The 15,998-nt window shown below is 41.4% G+C and overlaps 2 protein-coding genes across 2 annotated transcripts; both read right to left on the bottom strand.

Moving 5' to 3' along the window:
• Positions 1–212: 212 nt before the first annotated feature.
• Positions 213–11,178, bottom strand: LOC113011711 (deubiquitinase DESI2). Its single transcript, XM_026151387.2, has 5 exons — positions 9,234–11,178; positions 5,720–5,792; positions 4,769–4,862; positions 4,535–4,676; positions 213–2,640 (listed from the first exon to the last, which is right to left on the bottom strand). The coding sequence occupies exons 1-5, from the start codon at positions 9,270–9,272 to the stop codon at positions 2,395–2,397; spliced, it is 594 nt and encodes a 197-aa protein (XP_026007172.1). The 5' UTR covers positions 9,273–11,178; the 3' UTR covers positions 213–2,394.
• Positions 11,179–11,260: 82 nt separating this feature from the next.
• Positions 11,261–14,849, bottom strand: synj2bp (synaptojanin 2 binding protein). Its single transcript, XM_026151385.2, has 4 exons — positions 14,637–14,849; positions 13,974–14,110; positions 13,702–13,797; positions 11,261–13,016 (listed from the first exon to the last, which is right to left on the bottom strand). The coding sequence occupies exons 1-4, from the start codon at positions 14,698–14,700 to the stop codon at positions 12,885–12,887; spliced, it is 429 nt and encodes a 142-aa protein (XP_026007170.1). The 5' UTR covers positions 14,701–14,849; the 3' UTR covers positions 11,261–12,884.
• Between the last annotated feature and the right edge of the window lie 1,149 nt (positions 14,850–15,998).

The raw sequence follows: 15,998 nt of genomic DNA, 5'->3' as shown, positions 1-15,998 counted from the left end.
ATAAATTGCTGCACCTCTTTCACCTTTTCCTATTAAAATATAAAGAAATGAGGGGTGGTTCATGATTCTTTCACAGTACTGAACATCCAAAAGATAAAAGAATAAGTATTTTATACTAAAAATGTGAATGATAATTTGAAATATACAAATATATGTGTTATGGTCCTCCAGTGCCCATATTTTGGACTATAACAGAAGAAGCCAGGCATCACTTAGGATTCCATCTCTTTTATTCTAGCACTATCATCATTGTTAAAATTGTCCTGGGTTAGGAAAAACAAATACAAGGTTTAGGTTGACACAGTACAACAGAAAAAAAACAACCTGTCTGGTTTGCTTTGTAGAAAGTGTTGAAGACTTTTGAGCATGTAGTACTGATCACTGTACACTCCCTCTCCCTATCAACTCAAAATGAACCAAAAAGTTGATCACAGCACACTTCAAAAAAACTAAGAATATGCCAACATATAGGGAGATACGGTAGCTTATTTATGAACAAGAAGAAAATAAAATGAAAAAGTTAATTTGCACTTTTGAGCCCATTTATGAACGGGATGACTGTCACTACTACAAGTATGTGATTTCCTTCCTGAGAAAAGAAAGCTGTCCTTCAACGCACCACAGCAGGAGAGGTGGGGAACAAAGATTCAAACACGTGGCCTCGTCTTCTTCAAGCAAGGAGCAGGTCTTCATCGTTGTAACAGTTTCTTAATCAGGGTCCAAAGTCATTGATGTCGTCTTTTACTGACATGTATGCTAAACCTGCAGTGACTGGAACTAATTTTACGACATCACAATTCCCCCCCTCTGAGAACGTGAGCTTCTCTCTCTCTATCTCCTCATAATGACTCATTATTTTAAAAGGCTCAAATACTTTCTGTAAAAACATCACTGGGGAAATCAATCAATATAATATGTACTTAGTTAACAGTTTTATATTAGGAAAAATGCTCTTTTATACTGTTGCGATATTATCACCAGTCTAATGTTCATAGGATTCATATCTAAGAAACTGTCTACCTCAGTTTAGCATGACAGGAACTAGTTACAAGGACTAGCATGGTTCTGTAAAAAGGTCACATAATCCTCCGCTAACACCTCTAACATGTTGTATATGGCTTGTTTAATACTCACAAACACTGTGTGTCTCTCTGTGACTGGTCCCAGTCAAGAAAAAGACCCACAGGTCTTTTTTTCCAGTCCTACGCCTTAGTCTGATTAAACAAACACAATATAACTGTGAGCTTCAGTGATGTTTACCTGCTGGCTGTAACTCAATATTAACTGTAGAGGCATAACATGGACTTTATGTTGTATTTTAAATCTAGGCAAGAGAGCCAACGGGGGTATTTAAAAAGAACATTATCTTTAATGACTTCTGCAATTTAGAGGAAACACTGAATGTCTGTCGTTCTTTCTCGTGGCAGCTCGGTCTCAAAGGTGAAAAAGATGTCATCCAGGGGAAATCTGTCTGTAAATGTCTATTTTCCCTTTCTGTAAGTTAACGCACCTTTATAATATAAAGATCACTTGGATATAAAAGTATAGACAAAATGTGTTCTGGGTCACAAAGTCAATATTTGTCAGAGTAGCAGCTTGACTTTCTTTGTGTTTGTGTCTCTGAGATGTTCACAGGTCGTGACTGGGCTGTCCGAGGCTGTGTGCACAGCGGCACTGTTTGCCCTTGATTGTTTCAAACCGTCTATGTTTAAAACAAGCTTGAACGAAGGTAATCGCTTTAAAAAATAGAAGAAGGAGCTTCTATCTGAAGTAAGTTAAGTGGGATCTTTTGTTAATTTCTTTCCACATGCAGGACTTTTACTCACTCAGATTGAACTCAGGGAACAATCAAATCTTTTTCCTTTTTTTTTTTTTACCCGTTAACCCTCTAAAATGGCCAAAGAAAAGTTCCAAACAAAGAAAGCCGAATCAACAACATCAGGAAAAGGCCACATAGAGGTTATCGAACGAGAACTTGTTGGAGTCGAGCAGATTCCTGCTGACGTAACCATCCAGTGTCTATGTGGTCATTCTACAAAAGCAGCTCTGAAGGCAGGGCAGGGAACAAGGCTGACAAAGATTTCAAAGTTTGTGGAAAAGACTAATAATAACATACTACAAACTTCAGATCTACAAGTAGTCACTGTCAAAATCAGACACGCACTTCAGGGCTCAGGGAAAAGCACGCCCTCGTCATGCTGTCGTCTGCTGAAAGGACAAACGGCTTCTCTGTAAGTCTGTAGGCCTGAAGTCTCTGGCAGCAGCTCTCTTTTCAAAAAGGAAACTCTTCTTTTCCTGCCTCTTTTACGCAGAGGACAAACAGTATGAGGTCAGGTGGTTGTTCAAGCCTACAAATGCCATCAGAAGCAGTGGTGAGAAGGTCCAGAGGTCACGTCACACTCTGGTGTGACGACAGCTGTGGGAGGAGCCCGAGCCAGCGGCTGTGGCTCCAGACGGCGACGAAGGGTCCTCGTCGCTCGACTCGTTATGCTCCTCTTTGTGAAGGCCGAGGCTGATGTGGCTCTGCAGGGCGGCCGGGGTTAACCACTCCTTGGGTAGGCAGCTCTGCAGGAAAGGGATGCAGGAGCTGAAGTACGCCAGTCTGTTGACCCAGCGGGGGATTTCCCGTCCACACAGCAACTGAAAAAAGTTTGAATAAGTGATGATAAGAGCTGTATCCCACATACTGTCTTTGTTTTAGCTGTTTTAGAGCATAAGGCATTTAAACATTAGAAGAAAATGTGGTTATAGACGGTTATGTGGATGTGTTCCTTATTTCTCTTTATGTATAATGAAGTTAAAGTCTAGCGGCTGACTAGCAGACCTCAGTAAATGGACCATGGCCCAAGACCTCAGTATGGCCTAATAATTATCCGTATTGCTGTTTTAGAGGAGCAGTGCTTCAAAGGATAGTTGCAGATTTCTGTCAGAATCTGCAGATTATACAGTACAAATAAAATGTTCACGTTTCTCCAACGTTGTCTTCCAAACAGTTTCACTATCTACACTGGATGGCCAGGAAGCGTTCACGTTGTCTTCTCCGGCACTGATAATTGGCGTCTGTCTTGTGTCAGTGACGTAAAAGACGGATTTAATGCGACATGACCGTTCAAACAACAGTCGCTTTCTAAAACATCAGATATGTATCGGATTCAGGACCACATGCGAAAGTGACCCAGGTCTGGGAAGGGATCTCAAAACTGGATTATAGATGGCAGAGAGTTGGTGTCGTAAACCACCGCCTCTGTTCAAAGATGGCCGCTCACAGTGGACTTCTTTCACTCCTCTTTCAAACCATCTGTCCTCTCTGTCCAAAATGTGAACATTGGCATCCTCGAAAGAGTGTCCTTTATCCTTCAGATGCAGATGGACTGCTGAGTCTTGTCCTGTGGAGGTGGCTCTTCTGTGTTGTGCCATGCGCTTGTGAAGTGGCTGTTTGGTCTCTCCAATGTAGAGGTCTGGGCATTCCTCGCTGCACTGTGCAGCATACACCACATTGCTAAGTCTGTGTTTTGGCGTTTTGTCTTTCGGGTGAACCAGTTTTTGTCTGAGCGTGTTGCTGGGTCGCTTTTCTTTGCAAGCTCCTTTGACTACGATGACCTGGATGACTGAGAACCTTCACAGACATATTTCATACCTCGTAGTTAACTTTGCAGGCACGTGTTTGAAAAGAACATTTGCATAATACTACACGAACCCCAAAACCCCAAATTGCTGACCTCATAATGGTGCCGGAGGAAAAGGACAGCAAGGGTTGTCTTCAAAAAGTTCCTACCTCAACAAATGCCATTTCATTCATGACTGAAATTCCTAGTGTGGATTTTGGTGGTATGACTGCTTGACACGATGCTTACAAAGCATTACTAAAAAATTACAAACAGGCAATGTGTTGTTAAACAAAACATATTAAGTTATCTTAGCAAAGGTGATAACCTTCTATCTGTCATAATCCTAGGGTCTTTGCTATTTTTCGATTATTGTGACTCGGGACTTCTTGCATAGCTTTAATTTTGAGTTTCTGTTTTTCTTCCTTTATAGAATGCTTCTGTTTTTTATATTATTCTTTTACAGACAGTGTTATAGTCTAGTTTCCATGGAATTACAGTTTCTACTTTGAGTTTATTGTTCTTCATGTGTTTACTTCCCTCAGGGTTTCCCTAATTTTTCCTTCCTCTGCCTCATCCTTCTCTTTTGTCTTTGACCTGCAGGCCTTCTTTGTCTGTGTCTTCGTGTTAACGTCTGAATATCTTTATCTAGATATAAAACCCCAAAGCTGGATGCTTTACAACTACTAAACTGTTTGTCCTTTTATTGTTCTTCTCCTGTGGTAGTTTGATGCTGAATGAACCTCCTGAACCACAGAAGGCACTTTTACAACTTTCACTAAGACTGCTTGTAATGACTTAACTGACCTTCGATGTGTAGCTCTAAATGTATTCCTGTGCACAAATTTTCGCTTGAAAAGGAAGATTTCTTTTGTCTTTTTTACAGGTTTTTACTTAGACCTAGAGGAACATAGTTGTATGAGACTGACCTCAGACAGCGAGGAGGAGAAGTGGTTGCAGTTTTTGTGCATTAGATGGTAGGCGTTCCCTTTGAACTCTTTACCGAGCTCCTCCATGATTTTATCTATGTCCTCCTCTGTGAAGTCAGTGGTGCCCAAAACAATGGCCTCCCTGTTTAAAAGCAGAAAGAGTTACGTGAGCACACTCACCTCCACCATTAACAGCATCACAGTGCACTGTATGCTAAAATGGAGCACGCTCACTTGAATTTGAATGTCTCTCCCAGTTCGGCAGCATTGCCGGGGTTGATTTCAAAGATGCCACTGAAAGGGTATGGATGGCCTCCATATGCAAATTCTGTGTGGCAGAGGACAAAGAGGCAAAACACAGGTTAGCGCTTTGAATGAAAGCACTGAGCAACTGTAATTACACAGAAGCACACAATTAATCACAGACACACTGTTCTTAAATCATTAGGCCTGTTTAATTGCAGGTCTCTCAGCCCTTTGTTTACAGCCTTCTTAGGAAAAACTGTGATCAACAAAGTATTGCATAGAGATGCTTAAACATGTAGCTAAATGCAAGTTAGTAAATACTAAGTTAACTAAACTACACCAATAAAACCTCCACCTGATTTTGTCCAAAAGATGGACTAAATGCAACCAAGTCTACGCGTTTTATACTTTATTATTAGGTCCAAAGTAGCGTTAGATCAGTGGCAGTATATTTAATTCATGGGTCATTAATTCAAACTCAGGTTATTATGAGTAAATTCCATTAATGGAGTCATTTCCTCTCCTAGTAAAGCCCATATTTTCGCTATCATCATATTTCTCTGTGCAGAGAGCCAATATTTCCAGTTGCAAGGATGTAATGGATTCCCAGTGATCTGGTTTCATGCTGGTTTCTGCCTCTATTTTAAAACCAAACACACACACACACACACACACACACACACACACACACACACACACACACACACACACACACACACACACACACACACACACACACACACACACACACACACAGTGAGTCAGTGATGACTCAACCCAGGGAAATGGGGTCATGATATTAGGAACATAACCCGTTATTCCATTTTTAAAACCAGACTTCATCTGTGCAGTGATGCACCGCTCCGAGTTTCCACTCGTAGTGTTATTCTGATGCCACTAACTTGGATTTCAGAGACATACAGGAAGCTCCATTCTTACCTCTCCCATAAATCTCAATGCCTGAGTGGAAGACACCAATGCCCAGATTGGACGTGTATTCGTTTATCCAATACTGCAGAGAAACACAGAGAGAAGGAAAGAGTCAGGAAGGAGAAACCATGCGGCTGCCCTGCAGAATCACACTGCGATCTATAATAGCACTGTCTTATACTTTATTACCAAATAAGAAGTGAACGGCTTTGACTGCACATGCATCTTTTAGTGCATTTTGGACATTTTTCAACTTTCTTGGCATTTTTAGAATACACTTACTCTCTGTACTGTTTGTATAGGCCTGTGCAGTAAAGCTATACCAGAAGCTTGCTCTGTACAAAGGTGACGAAGCCTTCCCGCCAGCGGCTCTAAAGTTCACTTTTTTATAATGTTCAATTAAACCAACAAATGTGCAGATTTAATTTGCGTGTCAGTGATGTGAGGATTCCTATTAGCACATGTCTATGTGCTTTATTTCTCCATGTTGTGTGCAGGTCATCTGACTGTTGCAAGGTTTTTAGTTTAGCATAAAATGCTTGTCCTGTAGCAGAATACTACAATTCCTCCTACTGTTGGTAGAAAGTATTTAATTTAATTTACCTGCACTTTAGAGCACGAATCAGTGCATTTGTTGGCTTTACCTACACATTTCTATTCAGATTGCAAAAGCATTGGCATACCAGCATCCACTGAGAATGCCCAGTGATGGATAGATTTGCCACAGAACAGCATTGCGATCAATCACAGACTGGACTACGGGAGGAAATTTTACCCATCATCCTTTGATGGTGGTGTTGTGAGCCAACCTGCTTGCCCTTCACTGCAGACAGTTATGAGATAATTCACTGAAGGTCCAAAGCTCCCTCACCCAACACCCACCGACACTCCCCTATCCTCAGACACCCCAGGGAAAACATGCTAAGAGCCATCTTTGCTACCCCAGCTGTCCCTTATTAATAATAAATCATGTTTCCGGACGTAGAATAATACAATAAAAGCATTTCCACCGCACTGCTTCGTGTCAGCAGGCTCTCCTCATGTTTTTGCAGTGACCTCCTGCCTTTTAGCTCTCACATGAGGGATGGAAGAATAATACAACCAGAAGGAAACAGTCTACAAGGACAAACATGTCCAATGACTTGACTTCCCCGAGAGTGCACAAACAACTGAGTCCCATTAGCGGAGCTTTCTTTTATTTCCTGCCTTTGCAGATAAAGCATGCATCGCTGCACACATCTACAAATCGCTTAGATTTCATTTCAGAGATGATTGATTCATCATCCTCGTCGATTTACTCTCATCCTGCTGCTTCCTCTTCTTGTCGTGCTGAATTCCCCACAAATTATTTAAGGCTGACTTTGGCTGTCACCGCCCTCGTGATCACTTTCTCCCAGTTTAACAACAACAACATGACCTGTTAAGTCCCAGCCCAGTGGAGCCACCACCCTGGAATTTAATCAGCTGTTTAAGCAGCTGTTACTTCTGCTGTCACAATGAGATCCTCATCTGTGAGATAGTTTGAAGTTATCAGGAGGAAGCTGCCAGGTCCAAAGCTGCACCTGGCTTCGTTTGTGGTTGTACGCAAGTGCGTGCCAGTATACACTCTCAGTTCTGGTGTGAATCATGACTGTATTCCTTCTCCAAACAGTCTTAAAGCTTGGAGATGAAAGCACTTGTTGAAATATTTAACTTCACTAAGAATAGAAAAATGTGGGATTCAAATACCTAGTGGGGAAATTTCTTGCTTTAAATATAAGCTCTACAGTTTTATTTTACAAGTGAGAACCTTCCCTTTAAGAAATCTTCAGGAACAGTTCTCCAGGCTTTGTGGAGACCAGTCTATGACTCTTGCATGTTTTTTCTATCCAGGTTTTTACTGCATATACAGTGGGATTACTGTCATGCTGAAAAATGAAGGTGCTGTCAGATGCTTTCCACGTGGTATTACATGGTGTCTCACAATATGATGGTACTTTTCTCTGACCTGTGTCAGGTCTTTGTTGGATTCCCCCTAATTCTTAATAACTTTCACATACTTTTAATCTGCTGTAGATAGTTTTTAAGGCTGACACTTCTTTTGTCCTCCACTTGTCCACTTATCTTATTTTTTAAAGAACACATTGTACAGCATCCTGAGATATGACAAGGTTTTGACTGATAGCTGTTTTGGTGCCTTATTAGTACAAAAAATGTTATGCCTGTCAAATTGTTTTATATTTGCCATTTTTCATAGAGTCAACAAAAGAACAATTTTTTTCATGACAGGCTGTTAGTAACAAAAGTGCCTAAAGATACAGTTTAAAATGGGTTCTTTGCTAAGCTGTCCGTCTGGTTCATCCCTTGAGTTAAATGCTTTTTTTATGCTTGAATGATTCATAGGTCTGTGGTAAGTGGATTAAAAAAAACAAAAAACACTTCTGAAAACAGTCGTGTATAAAAAGTGGCCTGAAAATGAGTGAAAACGCACCAAATGTCTACAGAAAAACTCTGAAGGACCTTCAGAAAGCTTGGAGAACTATTGCTGATGACCACTTTAAAGTTTACAAGAAAGTCGGGATCCTCAAAATATAAAGAAATGACACATGCCTCAAGATTTCTGCAAATTACTTAATTACTCATGAATGTTTTTTTATATATATATTTTTAAAATTCTCTTCTGTCCTGGCTTTGAGATGTAGCTAAAGTCCACCATTTTGCTTTATTATCAAACTTTGTCTTGGATACTGAGTGAAATCCCTGAATTTACAACACATTCTGTGTTTGTTGTTGCACAGAATCGTATTTTATTTGTCTGCATGCTGCTAAATGATAACATTGTTTCAATCTAAATGGAGGAATTCTGCATAAGATTCACACAGGACACTGCTCAGCAGTACAGTATGCGAAAACAGCCACTGGGTCCAAGTCTGAATGAGGACCCTTGTCCTTTGCTGGTGTGTTTGTGTATACATATGATGTGAATCCCAGGCACAGAGACAGAGGTCAGAAGATTGAGGGAGTCTCTTGTTTCACAGGTCTGTGGTTGCCTAGTGGCCTATAAAACAAAATTTTCCTATCATTCTTCTTTTCTTTCTTACTTTCTTCAATTTAAATGTCAGAGATAAATGATTCCACCTGCCAAATGGGGCTCACAGTTAAATAATGCCTAGAATAAAACAATGTAGTCACGTCTGCAGCAGACCAACCTACATGCTGAGCGGCTACGAAACCACCCAGGCTCTTCTTCACTTGGCGTTGCAGTAAATCTTTGAAGGTGGGTGTAACAGCAAAAAAATTATACAAAAAAATGCTTTGTTTTAGTGTGACACTACAAGAATGTGAAGTGGAAACCTCAGCTTTAAAAGTGATACTGTAAGAGTGGACTTTGCTGCAGGTACCCCACTCCCTGGTTTTCAAAGCATGAGCACATGTGGATTCCTTCACTCCCCAAGCCATTGTTCTGAGTGTAAATACCAAACAGAGGACAGTGACTAAAAAGAAAACAGAAAGTGAGTGCACTTTGGTTCAGGTGGATCCTTACCATATCATACACGTTAAGGATGACGGGTTCATTAGCCATGGTTTTAACCTGAGCTGGAAAGGCAAACCTTAGTCCGCGTTTTAAGGTTGTCAGCACCTCCTCACCCGGTGGAGTCACAGGGCCACACGGTGGAAGGCAGGAGCTGCAACGGGCAGACCTCTGCAGGAGGGACGGCCGATGCTCATTCCCCCACAAGGCAACAAAACTGCATGGACGCAGCTCCGCGCGTAAAAGTCTAAAGAAAGTGGGCAGCTGAGGGCTGAGATAGATGTCACAGAGCCATTACGGCAAGTACGGTCAGGAACTCAGATCCGAGCAGGGCAAAGCGAGGTGCAGCAATGAAAGAGGCCCATCTCCGAGCCCCGAAATATAATCAGCTGTTAAGGGAAATCGATGGTGGCAGCAGGCGCCTTTGCGTAATAACAGCAACCACGGCACTCAGCTCACAGCATCAGATCAGGGGTGATGATGTGATCCATAGTCGACACGAAGGCCCTGCATGCGCTGAAATCCGAGGCGGGTGCCCTCCTGTCATCATGAGCGAAAAGGCGACAGCTAGAGCAGATGGAAGTCGAGGATGGAGGCGGAGTGCGGGCCATTTTCACGCGGAGGATGATGGAGCAACTGCGGGAGGGAAAGACTCCTGGGCCATGGCGGTTAATTACAGCTGATAGGGGAGTCAAGTTCAGCAGGAGCATCCCCAGCCGGTGCTGCTGCTACTGCTGGTCAGCATCAAACATCCTCTTCGTAGAGAAGGGAGGACAGCAGACTCAAACCTCCGCGATACGACCCCCAAAACATCGCCGATCCTCTCCCCGAGACCGCTCCACGAAGGCTTCCAAATCGGTTTCACCAAGTCCCGAAGCGGCCGAGATGCATCCGTATTGTGCGGCTATTATCCAGCTCTGGCTCTGCCTCCCCGGTTGATTACATCATATGTGCCTGCAAGGCATCCTCCAACAGCTGATGGGAGACAGAGCCGCTGGTGGGAGTACAGGAGCACATTTTGTTACAAAAGACACCTCTTTACTATTTCTGTCAGCCCGCTCGACAGACTGAAATGCTCTTAATGTTCCACCTCCAACTTACACCGATTTAGGGTTTAAAGTGAGAGAAACAATTTCAGCGTTTTGTGTACTTAAAAAAAACTCAACTGGTGCTACACTTTGACACAAAAAGGAAAAAAATACTCTTAATATTCGCAAATCCACTTTTACTTTGAAAAACAAACAGACCACATCCGGTGTTGGTCAACGTCCAAAATTCCAACAAAAAAAAGAAATAAAAAGGAAAAAAGAGAGAATTTATAATTTCTCTTTAATGTCAAATAATGAAATTATTTGTTTTCGTGTTTCGGAAATCTCAGTTTTAAAAAAACGAAACTCACTAACCAATAACTTTAAATAAAAAAACATGAAAAAAAACTACTTAGACTACATTAAAAACTTAAGATGTGCACGCATTCCTAATTTACTATCATTTTAGAAACTTAGAAGTAAATTTGGATGAATAAATTAATCCGCTTATGATAAAGTATAATGGCTGGATGGGCACTTTGTTTGGAACAAATAAATACAATTACAGATCAAACTATTTTCAATCTACAGAGAGGATTACATGAAATAGGATAGCACAATTAATACACATGCAGATGATGATGAAACATATACTAACTTGCTATATTTGCTTTAAACGTATATATTTATATATATATATTAAAACTCAACCTCCCCCTTGAATTAGTAATTCACCTGCTTAAAGTCACCTCAGGTTTGACCCTCAAAGCTAAACACAACATTGTAGTTTATAATTAAATGGCTCACAATTCTAAACATCCTGAATTTGCAGTTCTCTCTGACATTCCTTATTGAGTACTTTTTATTTTGTGCAATCTTCCACTAGCGTCTTGTTTTTATTCACTTAAGTAAAACATTACTTGCCTTAAAGATCGACCTCCACCCCCCAAATAACCCCAAACTAAAAATCACAACCCCCCCCCCCCCCCCACACACACACACACACACCAGTTAATTCTTCATGAATTTTAATAGTTGCCTGCTGGATGACAAACACACAGTATTTGCATATGTTATTACACTTTTCACATCTCTTTCTCTGAGATACTTTACATCCTACCGTCTCACTCAGCAGAGCAACATGAAATGTATTTACAGACCACACACCACCACAGTGGACACGATTCACTTCTTCTTTACTTGCACTATGGTCCTTAATGGAGGAGTTGCATGATTGTGGCTAGTGCAAGAAGAAACGTAAAAACATCTACAGAGGCTGACAGCAAATCGTTTCTTAGCTGCGTTTCAGTGTCGAGCTGCTGTTTGGTCCGTCAGACAAATACAAACAATTTCTTTCGTATGTTCATCTATGTTCAAGCTCAGCAGGAGGTTTAGTGTCTTTATACACACTGGCCTCAAATCGCAATAAGATGAGTGTTTCAGCCTGAAGAAATGAGCCTGATTTCAGATCAGCGGTTCACCCTGAGTGGCCTGACCAAGAGTTTTTTTCTAAGGTACCAAATTCATACTACTGAGTTCATATTACCAAACTGTGGACAAGTGTCACAGACTAATAACCAAATATTAGGTGATTTCACTAACCCATCTTCTCATAGGTTAGCTGTCTGAGCCACAGGGCTCTACGCTGTCATCCAGCTGCTCTGTTGCACCAAGTAATGTTAATCCCACACACAACTTCCTGTACTTGGAATGCTCATTAGAACACTGAATGTGTATTCATCTGCAGCTGAAAACAGTCCCCAATAAATACACCATTTCCTCCTGCTTGAGTAAGGTTTTCAATAAATTTCAGTCACCAGAAGTCTTTAAATAAAATATTTTTTTTATGTAATAATATATCTGATGTCTATTTTTAAACATTTAAGAGAGACGACTGGCTCATTATAGGTTCTGGTCTTTTAACAGGCTACAGTGAGGGCGGATGGGTCTGATTTTCATTTTGAGAGCAAAATGAAGCAACGCAATCTCCTCCGTTTCTTTGCAAACAGGAAAAAGGCACACAAAAAAAAAGTCCATTATGAGCTTTTATCACAGCAACTGCTTTCATCAGTTGCCACAGCTCCTGATAAACACCACATTAGGGTGCTGCTCCTCCCACAATTCTGTGCAACACTTCAAAATGAAAATCAAACCTATGTGTGTGAAGCATGAAGGTAGAGTTCAGAGAGATCCCCCATTCAATGATGGAGGCTTAGATGCCTACAAGTGACTGAACCTAAACACTCTTTCAGTTTATAATGATCAGGTTCAAGCAGTCAGACTCTATCCAAAGATTAAATAGTTTTGCATATACAAGCAGCCATTTTTTTCTGCCTGAGAAACTCAGTCCAGCAGCAGGAATGTATACACCCTTCTTTTACTTACCATCGTAAAGCTACCTAATAAAAGTTATCTCATCTCTGTGGTAAGACTTTTTGCATAGGAGGGGTATCAAAAAGCTATCATTAATCACAAAATATGCACGTATGTGTGTGGGGGGGGACCTCATCAGTGACACCAGCACCTGCTAATCGCAAAAACAAGATCTACTTTTCACATTTTGTTCCCTCTCTCATGTAGTTGGCATTTAGCAATGGTTTTTGATCCTAAAAATTATGTACAGACATTGCGCTTTCTAAGCGCGCCGCCTGTAAATGTAAAAGAGGATTGCGGCAGCTCCCGTTAACACTGCCAGTAATCCCAGAATAGACGCAGGAGACTGGTGTTCGGACTCAGAGCCTGTGGAGCCATTCATGTGGTGGGATTCCTGCAAGACATAAAAAGGAGCAAAGATTAAAGTTGCACTGAGGGGATACTGACACAAATGTTTGTGGTGGACAGAGAAAACTTATCTTCTGTGGTTGTTTATACATGCGTGCACATACGCACACTTATTTTAAGCTCAACAACCGACGGAAAGTAAAACTCTCACGCGCAGTTTAAAGATGCTTATCTCTACAGGTATGTTCATGACATCACTGATTTGCATAACCGTCAGGAAACAGTTTTAACAGAAAGGATCTGATACGCTTGGAGGCGCACTGTACTGCACTAACTGGTAGCAGTTCTTCTTTATGTTTTGGTGTTTTTTGTTTGTATTGGCATTGCCAGACTTATTTTTTGCTTATTTCTCACTTTGAATTCAAGAAACATTAAAAGATGCTAAAGGGCAATCAGCAATTTAAATTCCTTCAGCAGAGCTATAAACTTTTACAGACTTGTTTTGCATGATGCACCTCTCCGTCCTCCTTAGCTTGCAGCAGTGAGACTGTTTATAAAATCCTGCTGACACTCGCACATCACCACTACTCTTGTTACCAGTGAAATTCAGAATTAATTTTAAAATTGTCTTAATAACATAAAGCTTGAAACAATAATGCTCTAGAGCTACTGAGACCACATAACAAGCAGTCAGTCTCTCTGATCTGAGAGTGTAGCTCCTGACTCCTGACCTTTTTCTGTATAAGGAGCTCCACTTCCTCCCCAGCTGTCCGAAACAGCTCCACCACGGCTTTGTGTGTCCGGCCTTCTAGCACAGCTCCGTTTATCTAGAAATATTAAAGTTAATAAATAAATAAAAGCTCACTTCCAACCCGTTCTGCAGCATATATTTGGTTTCATTTTCTATTAGTGAGCTGTTAAGAGAAAAGGCCATGGTGAATGCATGACATCTCTTCAAATGTGTCTTTTTCAGTCCAAAGCAAAAACATGACGCTTTTATTACCGAGAGGATCTTGTCGCCCTCCTGTAGTCTTCCGTCCTGGCCTGCAGCTCCATCTTCTTTGATTTTAGACACGTATACACCACTGTCATTGTACACATACTGCTGGTCCACGCCCCCAACTATATTGAAACCCAAGCCTCAAAAGAAAATACATTAGTGTAATCAGTATATAATCAGGTTCACCAGACCAGCAGCTGCTGACCCAATCAATAATATTTATCCAAGTAGATCAAAGTTCAAGAGGAAATCTTCCAAAGCTGCACTGCTACTTAGACGAGCAGATTAAAAGCAAGACCAACCTGACAAAATGTTACATAACCGAGTGTAAGCGAGTCTGTAAAATAAATAAACCACTGGTGTCTATGAACGAGCTGTCCATCAGCGTGATAGGGCCGATAACTTTTAAAGATTTTAACACTGGGTCAAAGTGCATAAATCAGCTTTTCCTTTGCAAATAAGGCAGCTGCTAATACTCAGTTGGCCTCGATAATCTACTTCCTCCATTTACGCCACAACGACGCGGAGGTTTGGTCGCTTTTATTTGCAAATTAGCCTTTAGCTTCAGGACACTGAGCACAGCCTGACAGCGATGATTTTTGCTAGCTTTCGCAGCTAGCTAGTGGTGCTATCCACTGGTAACAGTCCCACTAATTATCTCCTTACCAGCCGGTCCTCGCTTCAGCCTTATGGTTTCCACTTTGGAAGAAGTGTCCAGAGAGCCGTTCATTGTGTCCAAACGTCAACCTGGTAAAATAAATCTTTAGAGAAGAGGGACAAACTATGTATCTGAAGGTGAACTCATTGAGGAGTTTCGATTTGCTTTTTGGCCACCACCGGCGCAGACAGAGCTGTAACAGTGCCCCCTGACGGCAAGAGGCTGAACTCCAGGCTGATTTTCGAATTACAGGGCAGGGAGGCAAATCAGAGACAAGTTATTAAAAAATACTCAATATCAGAGTTAATGAGTGAAGGGAATGGGCTGAGGAGGTGCAAGGAGTGCTTTGAGGAGTTGATGAATAAAAGACATAAAAGAGAAAGGAGGGCAGATGGAGGTCAGTTAGTGAATCAGGGAGTGAAGAGAATTAGTAAGGAGGAAGTGAGAACAGATGTAAAGAGTGGAAAGGGTGTTGGTGACATACCTGTATAGATAGCTAGGCAGTGGAAAATGTACTGGTACAGATTTCCACGAATAAAAGTGATGTGCAAAGCAGTGTTGATGGACAGGTTGACAAATGAAGTCCAGTAGCAGGCTCTGTGAACGATGAGATTGTGAGCCCTACTGAGAGTAGGAGGCCAGTGGAAGAGAGTCTGGAGAGGTGGATGTATGCTCTGGTGTGATAAGAAATTAAAGTGAGTAGAAGCAAGGCAGAATACATGTGTGTGAACGAGAAGGAGACAGGTGTAACAGTGAAGCTGCAAGGGATAGAGGTAGTGAAGTTGGATGAGTTAAATACCTACAGCCAACCATCCAAAGCAATGGACGGTGCACAAGAGAGCTTAAGAACAAAGTGCAGGCAGGGAGAAGTGGGTGGAGAAGAGGAGGGACAAAGGACATGGAATATGGCAGAAAACCCAAATAGAGAAGGTTCATGAATGTAGTAAAGGAAGATATGTAGAGGGTTAAGATGATCTCTGTGGTGACCCCTAAAGTAACAGTTCTGCTCTCTACCAGGAAATCCTGAAGGAGAACGTCTGGCTATCAGTTTGTGCCCTGAAACTTAAGCTCACTCGGGTTATGTAGCAGCACTGAAAATACCAGAAAACTGTTAACCTGGATGGTCTTTCTGCCCACAGCATGAGGCACCCTGTCATTAAGGTTCAATCAGGTTCAACACAAATGGCGGTTACTGCTGTGAAAAACATCAAATTTGATTTTGAGTTTTTCATCTCAGAAATTAGGTAAAAAATCATCTTGAATGGTGGATGTTTCTGGTCTAAATCCTGTTATAGATACAGTAGCAACCAAAACATGATCTGCAATGTGTGGCCCAAAGACAGCCATGAAGACACAAGAAATACATGCAA

Source organism: Astatotilapia calliptera, chromosome 19 (assembly GCF_964374335.1).
Source record: "Astatotilapia calliptera chromosome 19, fAstCal68.1, whole genome shotgun sequence".
Lineage (NCBI taxonomy): Eukaryota > Metazoa > Chordata > Actinopteri > Cichliformes > Cichlidae > Astatotilapia > Astatotilapia calliptera.
The sequence above is the reverse complement of the archived record's forward strand: the minus strand, read 5'-3'. Positions and strand labels throughout refer to the sequence as shown.